Below are 24,766 nucleotides of genomic sequence, written 5' to 3'. Positions count from 1 at the left end.
ATCGAAACTAGTATAACTTTGGTGATAAGAAAGCGTATCGATGTCTGCGGTTTGAATTGCTCTTTATTTGCATCCTAAGCACCAGGTCGATCAGGGCTCCTACTGTGTAATAACGCCCGGACACAGATCGCATAGTGAAAACCACGTTTTAGCCCGCCCTCTAAGCCACGGGGTTCCCCGCCATCAAAAACGGTGGGTAGTTCAAAAAATTCACCCGCAATGACATAAAAATAGATCAGAATTAACAGAAACTTTGGAGCGTTAAAGATCTAGCCAATCCGTAATCGAATTTAACACGATTATTCGGTAATTAGAAAGATACGTCAAATCAACCTACATTAAGTGAAGACTGACAACTTACAATTAAAGCAATTTGAATAAGGCGATAATAATGACGCATACAAGTTCTTTTACTAACCCCGAATACAAAAATATATATTTTTTCTATTAGAACATAGGCTACTGCTCATAATTCCCCGAATAACTGACAGCACATTTATGCAGAAATACACACAACTCCACCTTTCCAAGCAGAACTGGTGTAGCGAATACATTTGCGTATGATCAAGTTATATTGTGGGTGTAATGTTATAAACAAACAAATATATAAACATACCCGCATTTCGCCTATAAATACACACGTGAAGCGACTCGGCTTCTCGTTGGACGCCTGGATGTGCTGGGTGTGGCCAGAGAAAACTTCACAACCCAGAGAAGCAAAACGTGCGTGCCGGGGGCTCGGAGCCGCATTGAGCGTGGACCGGAGGACGGTCGGTCGGGCTGGCAGCGGGGGACCGTAAGGAGAGTCGGGGGAGCCGGACCAGGGCACCGCGACTGGGGTGCACTTCTTTATAAAATCCAACTGGACTCGCTCTCTCTTTCGGATGGTAAACCGGGAAACCTGCCTCGCCAAGACCAGACACTGACGGAGGACCATGGACAGTCAAAGCAGTCGCTGCAAGATCGTGGTGGTGGGAGACGCGCAATGTGGCAAAACGGCGCTGCTACACGTCTTCGCTAAGGACTGCTACCCGGAGGTAAGTTTGCTGTGCGTTTCGCCGCATGCACATTAATATTGCATAGAAGCATAATTGCCGGACGGCAGCGCCGTCTTTTTTCCTCTCGTGGTGCATAGCATCAGCGGGAGATCTGGCAAGTTTTAAAGGGCGAAAGGCGGGCAGGGAAGGTGCAGATGCCCGGTGGCGTGGGGTCTCCGATTCGCGTGTGCGTGTCTTCGCCGCGCAGCGCGTGAACTTCGCAGCCCATTCATACCTGCGCGATTTGGCTGCCGCCGGTAAAAGCGGCATTCCGGTGACTGTAATGCGCACCGGGAGAGCAGAAACACGCCTTTAGAGCAAGACTTAGCGCGACTTATCCAAACACGGGCCACCCATCTACTTTCTGCATTTTAAAATATAATAAATGTACTGAATAAATGACAAGTCGGTGTATAATTGATTTGTATTATCCCATAAAGCATTAACTTTGCACGCACATTAATGTATAACTCAGACTATGACCGTCGACATATGTCAAATGTAATAGCAGAGGTAAAGAAACGACCTGTCATTAACAATTGCAACCGCGTGTCTATCAACATAAGGGTATTAAATGCTAAAAACTATCACAGTGAAACATTTTGTTGGCATTGGGGTCTCGATTGCTGGTCCTGTATTATTTTTTTTTGTAAAAAGAAACGTCCCATTTCAGCACTACGTTCCCACGGTGTTTGAGAACTACACGGCCAGCTTCGAGATCGACAAGCAGAGGATTGAGCTAAACATGTGGGACACGTCAGGTAAGGGGCCGTTTGCACGTCGTGCCCGTCACCCGATAAGCTTTACCGATTAGGCAGGACATATATACTTTGGATTCGTTTACGCAGTCTGCACGTGAGCAATGCATCACAAAATGCAACGCCAATCCGAATGCATTCCTTCCACAGGCGAGTATTTTAATGCTTGGAGGATTTTATCAATGAAATCAATGTCATGACAGTGACCTTTGCCGCTGGACTTTCTGCCCGGTGTTGTGAAATTAATTCCTGCTTGTGGCTGTTTTTTTGCGGATAGCACACAGCCCCCCGTGTCTCGCCCTGGGTGCATGTTTGCATTTCTTTGCTCCCGCGATCAGACCCGTTTGACTGCATGCGGTTCTTCCCCGGAATGACTAAATTGGCTTCAAGGGTGTTTATACTATTACGTTACTTTTTCTGTGGGTTTTAAACAAAGGCGAGACGTTATATAAATTCAAACAACTATGTAGTTTACGGTCACATTTCAAAATAAATCTCCCAGTACCGGAAACCTTGATTTTACGTGTCCTTAACCACTATGCCCCATCTCAAAGGCCCAAGTACGTTTTCTTCTCTTATTATTCTGGTTTCAGTGCTGTGGAAGAAAAAAAAACATGCTATGTATTGATGGAGCGACGTATAATACTAGCCTACAGTCTAAACAATATCTCCCACCCATGGTCTCGTTCTGCTATTATATAACCCCAATGGAAAAGCAGTAATTGTAGGAGAAATGTGGTCTTTTTAAACATTCTGAGAAGTTTAGTCATTCTGTTCCATTTGACACGTCCTCCGTTTTTATTGCAATGTTTCTGCCGGATGTATTTTCCCGTCGTATGAAGCGCCCGTCTCTAGAGACGATCAGTCTCTGTGTGGAAATGGGCTTTGCTTCGTGCGCCTACAGGCGTTTCCACCCGCCTAGGAAGCTGGACTCTCGAACCGGCCTTTCAATCTCGTTTCGGTAAGGGACGGCGTCGGTGCAGAATCTACTCCAGTGTAAAGTGTTAAAACGCGCCTCATTTCATAGATGTCTGATCCGCTGAACGTTATTGTTCCACTGGTCATTTCATTGTCTACTTATCTGAAAATCAGCTTATGTAAGACGAAGCCATGAAAATACCCCCCCCCCCCCCAAACACATATCTCTCTATCCACCCCATTTCTTCCTACACTATTACTGAAATTGTAAATGAGGCAGATATAACATTGTGACCAGGCCACTGCACTCTGCTGTAATATAAAAATTATTAGTACAGAAATCCTCTTCATTATTTGAAGCATCTCTCATTTAATGAATGAAGTCTCCTAATTTTGTGGTCTTTTTAACAGTGATAAATGAATGCTCCTTCTGCTTCCGGATAATGGTAATTGAAGATGTTTGAGAAGCAGGCTGGCACTACGCCTCTTTAAATATGCATTTGGTTTATCATGAGAAACGCAGGAAGTGGTGCAGCCTCAATGGATGCGACGGTTTCATTCATGTCGCGGCATCAATGACAGAATGAGCGGCAGCTGTGTCTGGCAGCGGCCATCGGGCCGGGAGGCGTTACCTGAGCGTGGGTATCGTCGCGCCTGGATATTCGGGATATTATCGTAATGGCATCCACGTCGCTCCCCACACCCCTGTTTTGGTTCTGCCGGGGAGCGTCCGCAGATACAATTTTCAGTGTGGTCTCGCCCAACACGGGTGAGAACAAGCTGTCCTGAGGGAGAACTCCTCCTCTCCGGTTCCCAGGACGGCAATGGGACATTGGAAGAGCAACCGCCCCTTAGCCCGGAACTTTCTTCCATTCTGTGTTGGTCCCCGAGAGGCATCCTCAGAGATTCCCGGGCCCGGTCCCTGAGGGCATCCTCAGAGATTCCCGGGCCCGGTCCCTGAGGGCATCCTCAGAGATTCCCGGGCCCGGTCCCTGAGGGCATCCTCAGAGATTCCCGGGCCCGGTCCCTGAGGGCATCCTCAGAGATTCCCGGGCCTGGTCCCTGAGGGCATCCTGGCTGGTCTGTTTATGATCAGCGTTTCCTGCTTTTTAACTTCCTAACCTCAACCATGAATTGCTGACTCGGGGAAAAAAAAAATCATTCTCTGCCAGAGTAGACGACGCAATTGACCACTTGAGGATCGTTCCTTGTGTTAGATGTGAATTTTCTCTGCTACTGCGATATGAAATCTCATTGGTGAATGCAAGGCATGCAGGATTCGGCGTAACTGCGAGCAGCCAAAGGAGGATAAGTTCCTGCAAGTGAGACCAGGCACAGCCACTGGAAATCCTCACGTGCGACTGTCAAATCCGACGAGGCCCAAGGAGCGACTAGTTTATCACTGTTGGTCATGTGTCTGTCACATGCCTGAGCCTCTCCTACCTTATTTGTGATGAGTTATGTACCTGGTGGGTTTCATCCAAACCGGCTAATTGTACCCATTTATACTACTGGCTGCTTTTGCTGGAGGAGAATGGGGTGTAATAAACCATTTGATGCTACAAGACCACCCGCCTCGGGATTCGAGTGGGTTTTTTGCTGCAGATATTTGGCCCCTGCTCTGGAATTAACTCAGCTGTGGGTAATTGTTTATCTTTTTTGCATTGAATTTAGAATTGCATACGCAGAGAGGTGGTTCTTGCGGGTGACGATGACGTAAACCAACAGAATCATCCTTTGTAAGCGAGACGGTAATTTAGGGAATTACACCGTGAGACCAGAAAAAGGCCTAAATTTGTGTGATGGCATCAAAGGTTGAGGAACGGAGGTTGAGGCTGAGTTTAGATTCTTCATGGCACCTATAATTAAGTGGGCAACACACTCGTTTGCTAAATAGACAGACAGTAATGATTACAGGAAGCATAATTGGTGCCCACTGCATGCTCGGAGAGATGTGCAACTTAAGTCAGAATCATATCAACAGAAATATTGCATGTACAGGGCATTCGGTTTGACAGCCAGTTCAAGCGATGAAAAACACTTATTTTTTAAACCCTGTGATTTAAGCCTCCATTAGCAGCATATTTCTTTACACATTTGACCAAAACGTCCGCCTAGGTGACCAGAATGCCTGCTTTTAGCTAAAAGTGTAGGAATTTGGGGAAGGGGAAACCAAAAATGCCAGGAACCACAACCAATTGCTCAACTGGTTATCTGTCAGGGCCTTCGAGCAAGTGTGGTTTGGGTACATATTGGTGTAGAGCAGGGGCAATTCTAGGATCTTTTTAAGGTGGGGGAACCAATGATATTTTTGTATTGGTGAGTGACAGCAAAGGGGCACTCTACAGGCCAGTGAGCTTTCTGCTTGGGCCAGTGCCTCTGTGGCTCCGTGCCCTGTTTACATCCCTGGCATAGAGGTTAGCTGGATCTCCCAAGGATCAGACCTCCCCTCAGCATAGGCACACGCCAGATCCCCCCCACAAGAGGACCCCTCCTGCGTGAGACTCTGACTGTGTGAAACACAAGGACGGAAATGGAGAGGGCACCAGGATAGGGTTCCTGGTTTCTTCCAATGATCCGAGGTAGCCAAGCGATTAAGGGGCATGGACTCATTTAACCGCTGGTAAAAACTGCTAATTGGTTTAAATCAAAGGCAGTTGAATACAGTTAGTTGCAGAATCTTATGTTTAAAAAGTGTGTAGGTGCCTAACAAGGCTGCCACACAGGTGTCATATGCGTCTTTAAAGCCTCATAAAAGTGTCTTTTCCACACAACGTCCAGTAATTTTAACAGCCCGTATTTCCTTTTGCATTAGACGTTCTCATTATGGCTTCCACGTTGGTGACAGTATATTTTGGGGGGAAAAAATGTAAAGATGCCCTTGTCTTAATATCTGTACTGGTTGTAATGGGCACCTTATGGACATGAACCCAGACTCGGTCATGGCAGCAGGAATCGTGGGAGAGCGGGGTGGGGTGGAGGGTGGTGGATTTGTCCTCGAACGGTATCTGTAGTATCTCAAGGAACAAAGAACCAGTAAAAAATGACACCAATCCAGTCAGATTCCCCAGTAGACAGAGGATTTTGCTCAGAGGCTTTTCTTTAGCTGTAAGGTACTTTTTTTATCTCTGGCAATCAGCTTCGCAAAAGGGCAAAAGTCCACCCACCCATCATTTTTTAGGAAAGGCTCATCCTAAACCCAACCCCCCAAGCCACGTACCCAACATGCAACAAGTGAATTCCGCGTGCACACATACACACACACACACACACACAAATGCAGGCACTCCCTATTGCAAAGTGAAATCCGACCGGCATTAATCGTGTTTAAAAAAAAAAAAAAAAAGCTTGCCTGTTAGCCTTGCCCACCCGCTGAGCGTTTTCCCTCCCGGCTCGGGAATTAGGCTGAGTAAACTTCACCGCAGGCGTGCCCCACCCCCCCGGTGTGCCAGGTTAGGGAGAACATTCTAATCTCTGTGCCGACCTAATTATTCATTTTGCTCGAGAGAAACTTACCTGGAACCGACCCCTGGAACCCCCCCGTGGATTTCTCAGCGGGATTGGTTAATGCGTCCATTCAACTGTGTTTTTTTTTCTTCTTCTCCCTCGCGCTGTGGAATACCGTGATCCTTAACCAAGGCACATTGTGTGGCACTCTCGTGCAAAATGACACGCCATTTTTGCCATGTTCTCCTGCAGCAATTCAGGTTGTGGAACCTTTTGGTCAAGGGCTCTACAGGCTAAGAGTGCCCCCATCAGCATGTCCTTGTCCTTATGAGCCTGCCGGTTCCTCGCACGTACTTAGTGAGGTCTTTGTCATGCCCGTGTTTCGGTTCTGGGAGTAAGAACAAGATCAAGCCGTGGCCAGTCATTTGGTTTCACACCTTTCCTGGATGATCCACAGCTAAAGATTCCCCTGCGAGGCAGAGCTATGGGGACTCAGGTTCTAGAGAATAATAAGAAGGTCTCGGACGATGGGCCACGAGGGTTGTTTGGGTCCATTGAAGGCCGCGATACATCCAAGGTCCTTGCTGGAAGATCTCCTTCACAGTTCGGTCACACTGCTGTTACCGTTGGCAGGAATAAGCGCCGTCGTGCGTGACGCCAGAGCGGGAAGTGGTGCCGAAGCGCATACTTTCCCGTCGAGGTGAAAAGCGGGAATCGCGGATTTGCTCGCCACGAGAGAGGATTTTAAAGGGATTCTCAGAGCGCCTCTGCACTGTCGGTTCCCGGTGGAGTAACAGACACTGTTCTCAACTTCACAGCTGATGCCGCCCCCAAAGGGCCGCCATGAACAAGGAAACCTTTAGTCATTTTGAACAGGGTGGAGGGCATAACAGGAGGCATCATTCGCCAATGATATGTTTTCAATCAACAAGTGATAGGGGAGGGGGCACTCCTGGGGCCAATCAGCTTTTAGTGGGGGGTGGACCTGAATTAAGGGAGGTGATGGAGTACAGGAATATGGAGTACATAAGCAGGCTCACTCCCTCCTTGCTCAATTGACTAATGTTCTCTCTAATCCCCCCCTCCCGACACACTGCTTCTGGCTCAGTCCCTCTGATTTCTCTTAACAAGGGTCACCAGGGGCCATTGCAGTTTGACCCCCCCCCCCCCCCTGCTAGGCGCATCCCACGTTTCCCCAGGCGACTCGCCGCAGCCTCTCTCCTCGTCTCATAGCTACTCACGGCGGTACTCCGAATTCCGCCGCAGACATAATCACGCTCCGCTCGGGGGTGGCTGTTCGATGGCGTTATTACTGCCATAAAGAGCCAAGGGGCTCAAGAGGGAATCCCAGGTACCGTCCTCTATAAATGTCCGTATAACTCATCATTTATTAAAACGAGCCCCTGGGAAGGGTGATTATGCTGGGAAAATGGCTCATCCCTGTACTCAAGAGTTCAATCCTCTGAGACATCACTGGCAGGCAGACAGGAAGACGGATCAAGTCATGTGACGAGCCTGTTCCCTCAGTCCCAATGGATGATCCGGAACCTTGCCGTCGCCCTGCCATGGACCCCACATCGGTTCTGCGTTCCTGTGTCTCATATGATTTTGCTCCCCTCCACCATTCTGCTGAAACCAGCTTTACTTTCGTCGCCAAATATGGTCACTGTTCGTTCATCCCGTCCCCGTGTCACACGGGTGCTTTCGCCGTCCCGCCCGAGTGACACGACGGCATTGTGGCGGTGCGGCGGGGGCCGTGGGAGGAGATGCAGGAGCGAGAGGAGGCCTCCTATCTGGCTGTCAGGAACATCTACAGTCCAGTAAAGTGAAGGAACATTTCAGGGAACATCACGTCATCACTCCTATATTTTATAATATACACACACACACACACACACATTATATATCTATATAAAAAGTTCTTGTTTGTCTTTCCTTGCTTATTCACAGATATAATTCATATCCAGCGACCTCCAGGTTCCCAGAGCTGATGGGCCCAGCCCAGACTGGAGCTGATCTCTCTGCTTTTCCCAGGCTAGTTCTCAGGCCCTCCCTGCTCTGGCAGTACCCACGCTGATCTCGCACTTTACTTCTCCCCTGGGGGTATGTTTTTGTTGGCTGTGGGACTGGCCAACTTATACCAAACAAGGAAGGGTTCACAACCGGGCTGAGTTCGGTTCATCACTCACAACCGGAACTTAACCACGGTCCCTGCTACAGTTCTGAGCTGGTTTGGTTCCCTGGAGCATGAGGAGCCGGTAAATGTGAAGTTCATAACCGATAATCACGACGACGTTCGGTTCTATGGGAAACACATCTAAAGTATGAGTATGACAGTCGAGGTGGAGGGGGGCGTTGTTTATATCTCCTTTTCTGCATGCCAGTGTTCCTCATCTTAAAATGTCTTGAATGGAAGCAGGAACTCAGAACCAGTTATATCGCCCCCTACTGTCCAAAAAAAAAAAAAAAACGAAACAAGTACACATACCGTAACAAAAAATGAAGACCTCACTATGTTCGGGAACTACCACTCTCTCCCCCTCTTCACTGCCCCCACTGCAGGGTGATCGCTCCCAATCCATGCCCCGGCCTAATTGAGCCCCCCCCTTCTCACATCCATTCAGGGGCCGCACAAAGCAGCCTTTTGCTTCCCCGGGGTTGCTACGATACGGCTACGGCGACTGGAAGCGCTTGGTGGTTCTTCGGCAAAGGGGGGTGGGGGCAGACTGGCAGAATGTTAAATGAAACAAAACAGAGAGAATGAAAACAGATAAATATACATTCCGCTGGGGAGGACAGGGGCAAGAGAGGCACGCTTGATTTAATTAGGCTGTTTGCTTCTGCGGCTTCCCTCTGTCGCGCTCACAGTGGGTGGGGCGTCTGGTTCTGAGGGGGAGGCTGAAGTGTAGTTTCCCTCCATTTAAAATGCACCCCCCCCCCTACCCAATCTTATTTTCTACAAAAGATCCAGATGAAAAGAATGAATGAATCAGCACACGTCAGCAGCAGTGGGCAAACCTGTGGAAACTGAAAAATGTTTCGATCGGGAAAGCATCATCAATGGAGCCGACCGGAATGTTCTGGAAAGTGCCAGTTTAGCCAAACGGGCCGGCGTTGCGTAATCGGGCTCGACGCGGATTCATGACCTGTCGGGTAGCTCAGCTGCCCTATGAAGTCTTTTGTTTGTCTTCTTTCCTTGCGTAATTCACCTCAGTGGATTCGTTTTAAATTAAAATGTCACTTACACAGTGGTGCCCCCGCGATGAAAGTGGGGTGAGTCATACACGGGCTGGGAGAAGTGAGCGCTCCATCAAGGTCTGCCTTGGAAAGGAGTGACCTTCCTTACAATTTGACCATCCACTCGCCACATGCCATTCCCATCCCAAAACCCCTTTTCAGCAGCAGATCTGAAAACGCAAGAGTTTACATTTGCACGTTGGAGACATCTGTTGCTTTTCATATGTAGTGCGGAATAATCTGAAAATCCATTACTTCCGGTTTTTACGTTTCTTTTCAATAACCTCAGATAATTTAGTGCCATCAATACATCAGTTTTGTAGGAGTTTTAAAGATACTGGACAATCATTTTTGCTCGTAGTTCTTAGGTGTTTTTTCCTCATTCTGTTTTTTGTGAAATTCACACGTAAAAAACTCAGATACTAGACCGACTGATTCTTTGAACACTTTAAGGGGGATAAATGTCAACTCGGGGTCAAGTTGATTGAATTTTTCATGCTTCGCACGGGAAAGTCAAGAATGACGTCGTCACCGATTATACATCAGCGGGTTGCAGTGGATTCTCGGTGTCGCGCAAAAGTAAAAGATGAAGTGAGGACTGTCACTGTCCCACGCGCTGGAGTTGGAGGGAGGTGACACCAGATCACACGGTTAATCACTGGTCCCAGTTCAATCAAGTCAGGTAGGCTTCACTGTCATACATCCGTATACAGGTCGTCGTCGACAATATGTGACCATGACTGCGGCACTTCCAGCAGCCAAGAGTTACCCCCCCTGCAGCAGTATGACAGTTTCCGCCCCAACTGCCGGCGGTTCGAGCTTCCCTGTGAGAAAATGGCAATAAAAACAATATGACCTAAAGATATGTATAGTATACTGTATAATGAAATAATATGATCATTTTTACTTATAAAATAAAGGGTCAGTTGGGACCGATCATGGTCGTAAGTCGACGAGGACCTGTACAGGCTCACAATGGCAAGAAATAGTGACTCCCTGAGCCCACAGTGCAACATACGTGAAACACTGATGGAGGAAGTGCAAAACGCAGGCCAGTGTGAAACGGGGGCCCCATAAATCAGGGTTTTATATATAAAGTGCAGTGTGGGTCTAAGCATTAAATAAAACAGCAGCAGCATGAATATAGTGGCTAAAAACGAACAAGAAATAGATAAATAATAACATGCTGAAGCGAGTAGTGTCCATGTTACTGAAGTTTTGGACATAACCTGAAATGGAAAGTGATCAAATAAAACAGGCAGGTGAAAATTAATTATGAAAATCACAACGGTTACATTTCACATGACATGCATCCATTCAGATAAATAAATGGTAACAAGTCATTGCCAATAGTACCAACAGAGACACAGCTGCGTGGGACAGGTGAGAGAGAGGGGAGCAGATTACGGCACTTAAGAGGAAATGTGGTATGAAAACAAGAGCGAGGATCCCGCTTGATGGGACATTCATCTTCCAGGCTCATCTATAGCGGGCAAACATGATGCCTTCCTCAAGCTGCCGTATTATCCTGGTGAATACCGCGGTGCAAAATGGCCCTAATGCAATCAGCAACGTTTGGCTTTCTGACAAATGGCCGATCCGTGGGCTTTACATTCCGCACAAGAGGCAGAGGTGACGGGGCAAGGTCGGGCCTCAGTGTCTGACCATGCATGGGCACCCCCACCCCCCCCCCACCACCCACACGCGTAGGGTTGAAAAGTCAAACTGTTAACGAGCAACAGTAAATCATGTCGGGCTGAATTTTCTGAGTGTGTCCTTCCTCCATCTCCTCGCTCCGTCTCTGCAGCCCTGACTGGAATTCCGCTCAGCGTTTGCTCCCCCCACCTCGCACAGGGGGCCAGTCCGCGGTCCGTTGACGGGAGCCGCATCAGATCGGGGCCCTGGCGCTTAACTCGATCGATTCGGCCCTTGGCGTGTGCCCCCCCTCCCTGGCGTTGCACCAACACGTAAAGATTCACTTTCGCTAAACCTTCTCGCTTCGGGTTTTTGGAAGGTGATGCGATTCGACCGGAGTCTGTGAAGGAGCGAATGCTTTTTCACCTCCTTTTCAGTTCTGTTTTAGCGTAATGACTCCCGCTCGGTTTGGCACGCGGACAGCCACGGTGGTGATGCGTTGCTATCAGCCTCCAGCCTTCTGATTGGCCGGAACCTATCGGCCTCCCGTCCCCTTTGTTGATTGGCCAGAGCTCATCGGCCTCCTGTCCCATTTTTTAATTGGCCGGAACATATCAGCCTCCCATTTCCTTTTTCTTTTTTTAAAAATTAACTGTCGTTTTACTTTCTTGCACAGCATTTCACACCCTGTCCCTGGGCCCTAACTTCCCGTCTGCTGTGCCGCGCGGCTGCAGTCAGGTGTCAATAATTAGGAACATTTGTGTGAAAGAGAATTGGGGAATTTGGGGCTTTGGGAATGCCAAGTCATTACGGGGAGGGGAGGGGGATCGGCTGGCTGGGGGGGGGGGGACCGGTCGGCTGATTAACCTAGCAATCTCTGTTTTCCGTGCTGATTAACCAGTCGTCTGATTAACTGACCAAATGCTTAGTGCACTCCATGGCAGTTGATCAATCAGTTAATTAACTGATAGATCCCTCAGCCAATCAGTTAACGCGTCAGACAACAAAGCATCCCAGTTACCCCAGGTTAATTTATCCAGCAGTGTATGAACGTGCATCAGGAAAACAGCCCTAGCTGGGCAAGCGCAAAGCCACGGGACCGCTACACCCAGAACCGCGAGCTCCCAGAACCGCGAGCTCCCAGAACCACAAGCTCCCAGAACCACAAGCTCCCAGAGCCACGTCACAGTGGGAAACCGGCTGGCAAAGTGGCAGATTCTGGGGAAGGGGAATCACCACCCCTGACCGCAGTACGCACACACACACACACACACACACACACACACTCCATGCCTACACTGCCAGACTCCACCATCTGCATCATGAAACGACAGCAGATCTTTACGGGCTTTTCAGGAATGCTGACTCTCCCCAGACTTTACCTCATTTGTAACTTGTAACCCCACCCAAGGTGCTACGGCTAAGCCTGGTCCTCACCAGCTGCACCACCTGCTGCCCTGGGCCGTGGGGTCCTTTATGACCCCCCTTCTGGGGCGGTTACTAGGATGCCTGACACAAATTAAGGCTTGCTTTTGAGTGTCACATACAACGCTTCTACTGGGGGGGGGGGGGGGGGGGGGTGAGTGACGACACCTTGTTTTGAGGCTCTCCCGTGTCCCCCCCCCCGAGTGAAAAGCGGCGTCGCAGCCTGGCAGAGCAGTGATCAGCCAAACCGCCAGGCCTAATTCCTCATTAGCGTCACCTTCTGTCAGTGAGGAGACCGATCAGCGTAAGGAGCGGCAGATGGGCGGGATACCGTACCCCATATCGGCACCTTCCCCGCTCCTCAAACTGATTTTGCCCCAAAACAAACCAGCAGAAGGGTCTGTTTACCGCGGAGTTATCGCATGAGTCATCCTCACTTACCGCTCGATGAACCCCCACTAGAGGAAGAACTGGATTGTGTGTGTGTGTCTGTCGGTGGGAGGTTTGATTCACCATTTTGGAGGCTCTGTCTGTCGCTACGCATCCATTCTAGACGTTTGCAGATGCATCTGTTTACATTTCTCGTCTTCCAGAACAGAACACAGCCAGACCGACTCGCGGTGGGGGTGGGGGCTGTAATTCACTGCAGTGCTGCACAGAAACCCTTTTGTAGATAAAAAGAAACAAGCAAAGATGGATAAACATTCATTCGCTCATTTATCAGATGCTTTTATGCAAAGTGACAGACAACTGGTCAGTCTCTGCAGCAACCGGGTGTTAGTCAAGGAAGCAGCAGTGACATCCCTCTGCCGACCTTGGGATTTGGAACCAGCGACCTTCTGACAGAGTCCTAACCCACTTAGTCACACAGAAAAGTGACAGATCTCATAGGGAGGCCCCAAATCCCACACTCAACTCCCGACCCAAACCACAAACTACAGGTCTCGCCCCATAAAATGCCCCAGAAAAATCACGACGCCAAACTCTTCCCGTCAAATTTTACCTTCCTAATAATGCAGAGTCGCCGAGGCTGTAAAGCCCATCTCCTACATGACGAATGCCTTCATAAACCCTTGTCTGATCGGGGTCGTTCTTCCTCCTGCGTGGCCCTGAGAGGCAGAGCTCAGAGCCTTGGAAAGGCTGTAAATAACGCCGGTTGGTGATGAGGTCATTTTTAAAACGTTTCCTTGCAGTTCGTTGGTTTCAGTGGATGCAGTGACACGGGTATGCAGATGCATGCGTGTTTGTTTGTTTTGCAGCCCATCGGTCCCTCTTTACTGCCTCATGAATCGCTGTCCTTGGGACACGGGTCTGTGTATAGATATGCAGGCGGGGCATCCTTAAATATTAACATGAGGTATGTGGTTGGAAATCAAATAATAGTAGCAATATTATTAATGGGCATTTAACCAAATTAAAAGTTCAAAGTGAATTTCATTGTCATTAATTCCATTAATTTGAAATGTCGTTTGATGTCTCATGGTTCAGTGATAAGCATGTATTATACTAAGTAATACACTGGGGAATATAATGAAATCTATTAGGCAATGCTGTTTCCACTGGAATTTATTGGAATTTTGAATTATCAAAAGCCACCTGCTCCAGTTTATACTGGAATTAGAATTGCATAAATAGATCTAGGAGTAAACTGGTTTGTGAGTGAGTTTATATTGGAATTAGAATTCTGAAGTTGGAACTGGATTGACCTCTGACCTCTAGGACAAGCTGCAGGTCTCGCCGCCACCCTGGCCAAGAAAACATGAATGGAAGGTGAATGGATGGAACTGGAGTGAAACTGGTTTGTGAGTTTGTGTTGGAATTGAAATTCTGATGGTGAAAGAGGAGTGAACTGAGGGAATTGATGTGACAGAGGAGCTCTACTGGGTGTATATTGAGAACTACTGTGAGGCTTCAGGATCTCAGCTGACATCACTTACACACCTGTCAGGTCGCTCCCATCACTGAGCTAATCTCAGGCAGCAGCACCAAGACGTTCGTACTACACACACCAAAGCAGAGTGGTCGTCACGGTTTCCCTGCACATCCACCCACAGGTTCCTCGTACTATGACAACGTGCGGCCGCTCGCCTACCCGGACTCGGACGCCGTGCTCATCTGCTTTGACATCAGCCGGCCCGAGACCCTGGACAGCGTGCTGAAGAAGGTGAGCACCCTCCTGCGTATGAAACGGCCAATCACGAGAGCCCCCACCCCCACGGGTCTGTCCAGTATTGCGCGATGGATTGATGAGGTCAACGAACAGTCAGGCTCTGTAGCGACTCCCAATCGTTGAAATATTTTAAAAAGTACAGTGAAATTATAGGTTTGAAAATACACTTTACTGCATACACTAATATTCTATATAGATATACTGTATATAAACTTTATCCATTAATTATTTTGTATTATTTACTGAATGTATAAATTAGCTACAGTAGGACATTAAAGGGTTTTGTTTGTCACACCCCACCAAAATAAAAATAGTCAAAGCAGTAAAGACATAAAAAGAAACAATATTATTATTATATGCGGAAGAGAGAGTGATATTGAAGAAATGTCCAGAGATGTGCAATACAGTTCAAATAAAGTACAAGATGCATAAAACAGGAGTGAATGTTAAATTATAGCTGTCGATTAAGTATTCAGTAATCTGATGGTTTGAGGATATTTCAGACAGTCCTAATCACGACATAGCAATATATACACACATGCACATACAGACGCACACACAGAGAGCTGTACTCATATTTTTGTGGGGACCATCCATTCATTTCTATTGACAAAACCCTAATCCCAACAATGACAACCTTAACCCCTACCCAGCCCTAACCTTAACCATAAGTAACCAAACAAAATACAAGAATTATGGCATTTTTAGTTTTTTGATTGTAGTCGCATATTTTCATAAAATTGTATTTCCCCTTGTGGGTATATTTGGTCCCCACAATATCATATACACTTGTGTACACACATACTGAATATGCACATGGGTGCTGTGAACACACACCCCCAAAGCTGGTCTGAACTACAATCAGAACAGGTATTGACTCGTCCTTCGGATCTGGCCTTCGCGGCCCATGGGCAGCCCCCGGGGAAGGGGGGTGAGCGGCGGGATTGTGCGACATTGCAACAGCCGATTAGACCCCTGTTAAATGGGCCCCCGGAGGGCAGACCCACAGCTCACCTCACGCCGTCCACCTCGTTTCCTGCATGCTGAGGACATGTTGGTGGTACGAACGTCCCAGTGCCTGCCTCTCCTCACGAGGGCCTGCTGTACGACGCGGGAAAATGGGCGCATTGCAAATCAACGGTTCAATGAGGGATAGATAAAGTAAAGGCAGATAATGTGGAAAACGGAAGGAAGATCTTAAAATCCGTCATGTGATGAAGACGTGATCCTTGACATTCGCACATATTCCATCTTGCTGTCCTTTGAGAGACACAAATGCAGCTGACAGCAAAGCCTGGGGTCTAAGCTCCAGTCATTATTGGGGGGGTTAGGGGCCTTGCAGAAATGGAACTACTCTGCTGAGGAAAGGTAACCTTCTGATCACAGAGCCATAAAACACCTCCCTAAGCTTTTATCGATCCCAGGGGGAGATTCTATTGACCACAAAGGGACTCGAACCCTCAATCTTCTGATCCGAAGCCAGATTCCTTATCCATTAGGCCATGCGGTCCTTCTTATGGGAAGTTGGTCTGCAGCCAGCTAAGACATTTATGTTCTGGCTTGGGAACAGTATGAATTACGTAGGATTGGCGCAGTGGTGAAGATATGTTTAGGTTGAGCCCCCATACTGCTATTACGTTGTGTCTCCAAGCGCCTCCCAGAAGCCGGTTCCCAGAAGCCGGTTCCCATCCGCGTCTCTAACCCACGTGTTCCAGTTCATTCGGCGTCACTGCCCTTTTGAAGCCAGCTCTACGCTCCCCACCAGCTGCCCCATGACGTCTTAGCGGTTAGTGGTTAGCTGAGCCAGAAACCCCGCCCACCTTGTGAACCGACTCTTCGGTTCCAGGGAAAACCCGGAACAGAAAACCGACATGTTTTTGTTCCCAGGGAGAAGCTTTTCGGTTGGACTCCATCCCAAGAGAAGGCACCACGAATTCCAACCTTGATGCCTGATAATCCTTCTCGATGTGGGGGGGGGGGGGGAAATAAACATACACAGTTGCACTGTGAGGTCTGCGAATTGGGTTCCCGACCCCATGAACTACCCTGATAAGTAGGTCAGCATCTGGCCTGTAGCCTGACTGCGAGAATGGAGGGGGGGGGGTGGCTTCTGTGGGAAGACCGGCTGTCATACATCCACATAATGTATCTCTGCACACAGAAGAGGATGAAGATCATGCCAAAGACCGAGAGCGTGGTTATTTTTCTTGGGCAGAGAGCAGACATGCAGTCAGCAACTGATCTGTGCTATAACATTTCATGCTCAGACTTCCTTGCCACACAGACAAGGCTCTTCGTGAACCTCCGTCCACCTGGGACAAGGCGTGTGGGAAATAAGGAAGGAGCCTGTCTTCCTCCTCTCAAGCAAGCCTTCCCAGCAGGACTTGGCCCTCGACAGCGGTTCTTCAGCCGCATCCTGCTCTGAAATCTACTGTTATGATCTACATCATTCTGTTGACTTTCAGTTATAACTGGAGTTGGTGAGGTTACCTTGCTCAGGGTACGTCTTGGCACTTGAACTGGCCTTAAGCATCACATTAATCCCCCTGCTCCCATCTACTGGTAGTTTGGCTCCTGCCCCCCCCCAAGATCCAGTCTCCGGTTCCTCTGCCGACTTCCCGTCCATTTTGCTCCGGTCCCCCTCTAAGATCCTCCAGGCCAGTCTCCGGTTCCTCTGCCGACTTCCCGACGGTTTTGCTCCGGTCCCCCTCTAAGATCCTCCAGGCCAGTCTCCGGTTCCTCTGCCGACTTCCCGACGGTTTTGCTCCGGTCCCCCTCTAAGATCCTCCAGGCCAGTCTCCGGTTCCTCTGCCGACTTCCCGACGGTTTTGCTCCGGTCCCCCTCTAAGATCCTCCAGGCCAGTCTCCGGTTCCTCTGCCGACTTCCCGACGGTTTTGCTCCGGTCCCCCTCTAAGATCCTCCAGGCCAGTCTCCGGTTCCTCTGCCGACTTCCCGACGGTTTTGCTCCGGTCCCCCTCTAAGATCCTCCAGGCCAGTCTCCAGTTCCTCTGCCGACTTCCTGACGGTTTTGCTGCACCCCCTGACACGCCAGGATGAGCACTAACCACACTCAGGTCGCAGACGTCGTGCCCTCCGGTGGCACACGGGGCAGCCTGGAAACCGCAGAACCCCCACGTGACGGAAACACAGCGCTCGCTTTGTTGCCCGCATGCCAAATCGTCACTCTGTGACAGGAACGGTGCCAAAGAATGAAAAAAGTGGTGTAAAAGAACTTGGCGTGTGTTCCGGAGGTAAGACCACAATGGGACCGCAACAGGAGGTGGGACCACAAGCAATCCAGATGGAGGAGATCCAGTTGGAAACAAAAAAATCCCCAACAAGGTTTTGCAGAAATCAGAGTAAGGACAGCTTCATATTTCACACAGGGGAAGTAAATACAGTCATTATCTGAAGGCTCCATTAAATCGACAGTCACTCAGTACACACCTGAACAGTTATTTTAAATAATAGTAATCAGATAACATAAGAAATCAGTTAATGGGCACAGATATAAAAATGTCTTCACAGTAACCAGCTCTACTGCCCGGCCGGACGTCCCTCCTAAAAAAATAGCAGGCAGGAGGCTACAGGTCATGGATGAGATATTTTAGCACAGAGCACATATGGATTAATGTCCTGTTTTCTTTGGATTGCTTCTGAGCTCTCAGCAGCAATAATCTGACCCAAAAAAGAGAGGTCAAATTCTTGGAGTGTTGATGTATGTTCCTTCAGGAACTGCTTCAACTCTCCTGGAGCATCAGAGATTCCGGATCCCTGCATTCTGCATTGCGATGTACGCCATAGCCTCTTCCTGAAGTGTGTTTCACGCTGTTAAATGCGGATCTGCGATCTGTCCTCCTCTGTGCACAGTGGCAGGGGGAGACACAAGAGTTCTGCCCCAATGCCAAGGTGGTGCTGGTGGGCTGCAAGCTGGACATGCGGACGGACGTGAACACACTGCGGGAGTTGTCCAAGCAGAGGCTCATCCCCGTCACCCACGAGCAGGTCAGGGGCTCTTTTGGTATTATTATTATTAATTTCTCTCTCTCTCTACTTTCCAAAAATGGCCCCATCGGCTTGGCCAGAAAGAGTGACAGTTAAAGTGAGCAATCAGGCCCCTTGGTAGGCGGGACTTATTGTCAGTCATCCAGTACCACATGAGCATTAACTCCAACATCCATAACTTGCATATTTCAGAGTGAAAACACAATCTCCTCAATACTAGACAGACTTCCAGGGACAATAAGGCAGACCAGAGTAAACTATTTTCTTTCCAGATTTTGTGGCTCCACTGCAGCCACGTTGGAGGGCAATTCCATTGTAAACATGCCCCTTGTGACTCGTTTGGCTGGGAAGCCCCACATGGTTTCAGATATGATTTGGCGTACGATTTCTCAAAATTTCTGCAAGGATTCAGGCGTTTTCAGTCCGATTCTGTCTCACGCACTCTCATCACTTAGCTTATTAATGCCTTAAACATCGTCTTTTTATCAAGGACCCCACAAAACACATTGCTGAAGCCTGCTTACACAAACAAGCACAGGTGTCCGTTGAAAATGCCCGAGTCCAGCAACACTAATGCTACTTTCTGATCAAACAACCATGCCAGAGGAAACAATAAGGATTTATTTCCAAAACTTAATTTAAATATCCTTTGCTAATATCCCAAATTTTTAGAGACCGAAAAATAAGCGGGAAACGGTGACTGCGATGTGAAAAGCACCTCCTTATCACTCGCTGCCACTCCCCTGAGCGACGGTGACTGCTGCTCAAGTCCATGAATTTTAATCAGCTTTTCGTGCGCTAGCTCTGTATCCTGACCGGGAGCGAGTCGAGGCCCGCAGCCTCCACTAAAACTCCTTATAAACAAAAGGGGCCCTTAGGCTTGCCAGCCACTCAGCTGACTGGACACGAGATGGGAAAGAGTAAACATGGCGGAAGGGGCGGGGGGGGGGGGCGGTTGGTCACGGAGGGCCACTTCTGTTCCATTTCCCCATGCTCCCCACGAGACTTTTGACAGACGTGTGTCACAGATACCCTTAATAAAGACTCACTGGCGCCTTCCGTAGGCTAACCTAAAATGGAGGTTAAATCACAGCTCATTTTCATTTCTTTAAAAAAAGAAAAAAAGTCTTTTCCATTTTTGTAATTAAGTTTATCACTTAATGTAGCACACAGTAATCATTACTGCAGGCATAAAGACGCTTTTAAAAGTGTTTTAACGAAAAACTACATTAACGTAAAACAAATTAGAATGTATCACAAAACTGCAGCTAATTGTATGCAGTCTTGTACCACCTGGGGTTTAATTCCACTGGGTATTTTTAATAGTGTGATTACCCAGACTCCTTCATGGTCACCTCCCGCTACAGATCGTCTGTCACTTTAGGACAAACAGTGCATAAATCTCTTTAATGGGGGGGGCGGACAGTTACGGATTACTCTGAGGATCAAATGAGCGTGTGGGTAGGAACAGAACCTGCAGAGGTTAATCGTCAGCATTCCTTAACGATGTTGTTAACGACGGGCTGCCAGGCCGCATCGGCGGACCCACACGTTGTCGCATTTCAACTGCGCTCACGAGCGATTCATTTCTGAGGTAATTGAAATTCAGCAAATTAAGCCGAACCAACTCTGTGATCGTGTTTTACATGTTAAACGAAATAAAAAAGGAGAGTCAATAATAACTCCCCTGACCTTAAAACCTGCTGAGAATTCCACAGCCCCCCACCCAATCTGGGTGTATAAGACAAACCTATTTTCTTATTTAGTGTATCGGAAACACGTGGTCCCGTCTGACATTTAAAACAGGATGTGAGCATGACAGAAAATCAGATACTAGGTCCAGTGTCGGGTGTAATCTAGCAGCAGGTGGACGACTTGTTCCTTGTTCTGGCAGGGATGTTGATCAAAATGACCCCCGAAATCGATCCCGGCAAATTCTCTGCGGCCCGGGGGGGGGGGGTAACCGGATTTGCGTCCGGGTCTTACACACAAGTTAAAACCTGAAGCATCACCGCCGATGATATCAGAGATATCCCACATTGTAAAATTGACTTTTTGGAGATTGATATGCGCGGAGGAACAGCGTCTCTGGGGATCTGTGTGACGGGAAGGAGAACAATCTCTCCCATATCTGGGATTTAGGAAGATGCCATTTCCCCCCAGGTCATTCATTCAGCCATTCATTCATCCATCTTCTAATCCACTTGTCTCATCCTATCCTATCGAGCCAATCCCAATTCATTGATTTATCATTTAGACAGTATTATATTCACTGAGGGAAACCAGAAAAATTGAGTAGGGATGTTCTCAAGCAATCCCTAGATGCCTAAGACATTATCACCACTTTGTAGTACCGACTTTGACACAGTTCACATCTTAACTTGAAACTTACCAAAATATTTATTGCTACGCAAAATAAGGATTATATGAATCTAGTGATTCTCAAACCAGTCCTTGAGACCCCAAGACATTTTTCATCCCTCTCAGGTCCCAGCACACCTGAACCAAACAACCAAGCAATCGAGAACAAAGAATAGCACGTACGGTCTAAGGGTCTCTGAGGACTGAGCTGTAAGACACTTTATTAATCTGTTGAAAAGGAGGGAAGACATAGAAGAGGGACTGACGGCTCTGATTGGGCTGCTGGTGAAGCGGCTTCTGAAACAATGAGCCTTGATGACCTCCATCAGACTCCTAGCTGGAGATGAATCCATCCCAAGCCGCTTGGCTTATTTCACTGCCTTCCTCATCCTTGCTGCAACAGAGTCATTATTTTAATGAGGATCAGACCCCTCCGTCAATAAAGCAGCCTTCGGTTTGTCTTTTTGCTGGTGAGACATTTCTGACCTACTGAGGTGGGATCTTAACATCTGAATACCTGCCAACAGTCATCGACCAGCAGCAGTGCCGATTTCCACCCGGTCCACTTTTGATCCTGCAAGCTCAGAGAAATCACTCTTTTTTTTGGATCAGTTGAGGTATAAAGGCTGAGAAGAGTATAAAGGCACTTCACTAAAAAACTTTATGGAGAGTTGAGCTGATGCCCCGTTGGACTTGCTTGGGGTCTTGATCTCGGTTACAGTACTGGCTGTGTCATTTCACTAAAGTCACGAGTCCAGAGCCCCTGATCTTATTCAGGAGTCCAATTAATCACTCTGTCGAACAGACTGCGACCTAGACCAGCTGACCATATATGGATGTATCCATTACATTGGCTCTTTGTCGTCTTCTGTCGTGAGTTTTGATCCGCAGTCCTGCTCTCCTTCCGGCACGGCAGTTCCCAACGCAACACTGCCATCAGTTTCATGAATTTCATATAAGCGGATAACTGCTCATCAATCTGAAAACTTCCTACCTTTTGTTGTGTCGTTTTATATATATTTTTTGGATCAATGACCATGACTGAATATTTTAGATAAATCTAAAGCTGAACTTCAATGTATGCGTGTGGGGTTTTACAGTAACACGGTATACTGTGATATTTTAGCTGCACCGCCGCATTTTGAAATGTTGGTAAAAAAAAATCTGATGCCGCCCAAGCTTACGTCTAGAGAGTTTAGGGGTCAGTGGGACGAGGCAGCGGTTCACAGCTGGCAGGGAACTGATCATGAATCAGCAAATAGGTCTGAGTCCACCTCTCTCTCCCAGTCTGACGGAGCTCCGTCCCACATGACCTTCTCTAGCCGTTTGTGTCTCAGCGCCCAATAACTGGAGACAGGAGCCCATGGGTTAGGGAGTGCCATCCAATTCCTCCACGTCCCACGGAGAACACGGCCATGCAGGCAATGGTGGAGGATTATGGGATGTCTTCCTAATCGCTGCCGGAGAGAGAGAGCTCCCTTTACAGAGACCATATGGTGCGACATTTCAAAATCTGGCTTCCTGCAACGAAAATCAACCTCATATAAAATTAACCCTTGTAAAATATCCCCACGCGTTTAATTGCATGTAAAAATACCAATTCCGTAAGGTTTATTTTTCTGTATTCTTTTTGGATGATCGGTGTTCCATCTGTGGAACAGTTGAAAGCTGCGCTATTCATTATTATTAAATTGTCAACATGCAATTACTGCAGCGGCGGAACTGGGAACCTGGCACATCTACTCGTTAACAAAAGGTCATCTCCGAAGTGCCGTTGTCATATCTGATCAGTGGTGCCACGGTAACGCTGTAATTCGTCGGCTCGTTCCTGCCAAAGGTGTCACCGGTTCTGCTAGCTTATTTCTCGCAAGTGATAGTTATCTGACAGTCCCATCCCAAGTCACCGAGGCCACCTCCCCTCCCCCCCCCCCCCCCAAATGTGGATCTTTTTTCTGTGGAGGTCCCTCTATAATGGTACTATTTTCTCAAGACTAGCAAAAACTTCTTTGTATTTAAAGACAAGTTCTTTGACACGGCCTCCTTCAGAGAAAGTGCAGATGTCTTTCAAGTAGTACTTATCCGGTAAAATCAGACAAAAACCCAAGATATCACTCTCACGTTCTTCCCTGATATCACTATTTCATGACAGCGGGAACGACTCTCCCTCAAAACACAGAATTTCGGATTTCAAACGATATCTCTTCTCTTTTAAGAGTCTACAGCTGGACAATAAGATGGCAGACACAGTTACGGACGTCTGATCTCCAAATCCTAAACTGGATCCTGTTAATGCATCCAATTAGCAATACCGTACACAGCTATGACAACGTGGCGGAGGAGTTTATGGAAATCAGGGCATTTCCTTGAGGCATCTGCTCAGTAAATATTTGCTGGCTTCGCAGATACTGCCGTCATTTTTTGCCCATTTTGCAAATCGAAACAAAAAGCCAGTATTGTAGCAGTTTTACAGAAGAGGGAGCGCGGAAACGAAAGGAAAACAGAGAGGCATGTCTTACTAACTTAACATTTCTGTGCCTTCTTCCGTAATGCGGAATTGTATTTACTGTAGCAGTTTGCGCCTACGCTTGATGCGTACGCTGTGAGGACAGGTATCGATCTCCTCTTTCTGCGGCTGATCTCTGACTGGCGTTTCCGTTCCTCTCTCTGTCTGTCTGTCCCAGGGCAGCACACTGGCCCGGCAGATGGGCGCGGTGGCCTACACAGAGTGCACCTCCAAGACGTCAGAGAACAGCGTGCGAGACGTCTTCCACGTCACCACGCTGGCGTCGGTGGGGCGCGTCCAAAAACCGCAGCTGAACCGCAGCGGCTCCCGCCGCGGCCTGAAGCGCGTCTCGCAGATGCCCGGCCGGACCGAGCACGCAGAAGGCACCCCGGGAATGAGGAAGGACCGCGCCAAGAGCTGCCTGCTCATGTAGAGCGCCCCCTTCAGGGAAAAAAAAAAAATAGACAGATATATGACAAATGAACTCTATTTATTGTTGTTCTGTTCGGGGTGCTGAGCTGTCAAATGCTTTTGGGTTTTAGTTTGCACAGTTTTTTTTCTTCTTCTTTATTTGTTATTGTTTACATTTCGTTCGATGGGATGAACTGGAGGTTTTGCAGAAAGTTCCTGGGAGGGACCGGGAGAGCAAGATGGGGTGCTGGCATATTCCTCCCGCTCGGGTGCCTCAGCTAGTCACGAGAAAACGAGGAGCAGCAGAGAATGTGCCGGAGGGCCGAATGCAACGAGTCAGAGGAATCACAAGGGGGCGCTGGAGGTGGCCCAGGCGTCCCGGCCTAATTCTGAGGGAATTTCAACTGTTTCACAAAACAGTTGAGAAAAAAAATATATAATTACAGCAGAAACATCAAAAACATGTTCAAATCCAGCTTGTGAATTAAAAAAAAAATATGTTTAGTTAACATAAAAGGACTGCTAGTTTTGTAAGGGGGGGGGGGGGGGGGGTGAAATTCGATCCAAGACAATTTGTTGCTGATTCTCAAAACCACAAGTGCTTTCAAGATAAAGTCACTTTATGCGTGTCTTCGTATAATTTGTCACTGTTTTTTCCTCTTCTTTTTGTTTGACATCACATTAATTAAATAGCTAAAACAATCATTTGTTACTGTTGTAAAGAACTTCTATCAGACAGATACTATAAAAGCAAACGATAGGGCTGTTTTTCAGTATTTCCACTGTATCTGTGATATGCTAAGAATAAACTTCACTCTGACACAGGGAAGCACATCTACTATTTAAGTTCCTCCTTAA

At 47.9% G+C, this 24,766-nt stretch overlaps 1 protein-coding gene across 2 annotated transcripts; it reads left to right on the top strand.

The window, feature by feature from the left end:
- The first annotated feature begins 716 nt into the window (after window positions 1-716).
- rnd2 (Rho family GTPase 2) lies at window positions 717-24,737 on the top strand. 2 transcript variants are annotated; one of them, XM_023835374.2, is made up of 5 exons: window positions 719-1,037; window positions 1,711-1,798; window positions 14,512-14,621; window positions 18,499-18,633; window positions 23,676-24,737. In XM_023835374.2, exons 1-5 carry the CDS (start codon window positions 936-938, stop codon window positions 23,928-23,930), a joined length of 690 nt encoding a protein of 229 aa, XP_023691142.1. In that variant the 5' UTR covers window positions 719-935; the 3' UTR covers window positions 23,931-24,737. The 2 variants fall into 2 exon arrangements, with proteins under 2 accessions (XP_023691143.1, XP_023691142.1); XM_023835375.2 differs by lacking the exon at window positions 18,499-18,633 and having other exon boundaries at window positions 717-1,037.
- Window positions 24,738-24,766: the final 29 nt, after the last annotated feature.

The sequence above is a fragment of the Paramormyrops kingsleyae genome, chromosome 22 (genome assembly GCF_048594095.1).
Source record: "Paramormyrops kingsleyae isolate MSU_618 chromosome 22, PKINGS_0.4, whole genome shotgun sequence".
Taxonomy (NCBI): domain Eukaryota; kingdom Metazoa; phylum Chordata; class Actinopteri; order Osteoglossiformes; family Mormyridae; genus Paramormyrops; species Paramormyrops kingsleyae.
Note: the sequence above shows the minus strand (reverse complement) of the source record. Positions and strands in the feature narration are given on the sequence as shown.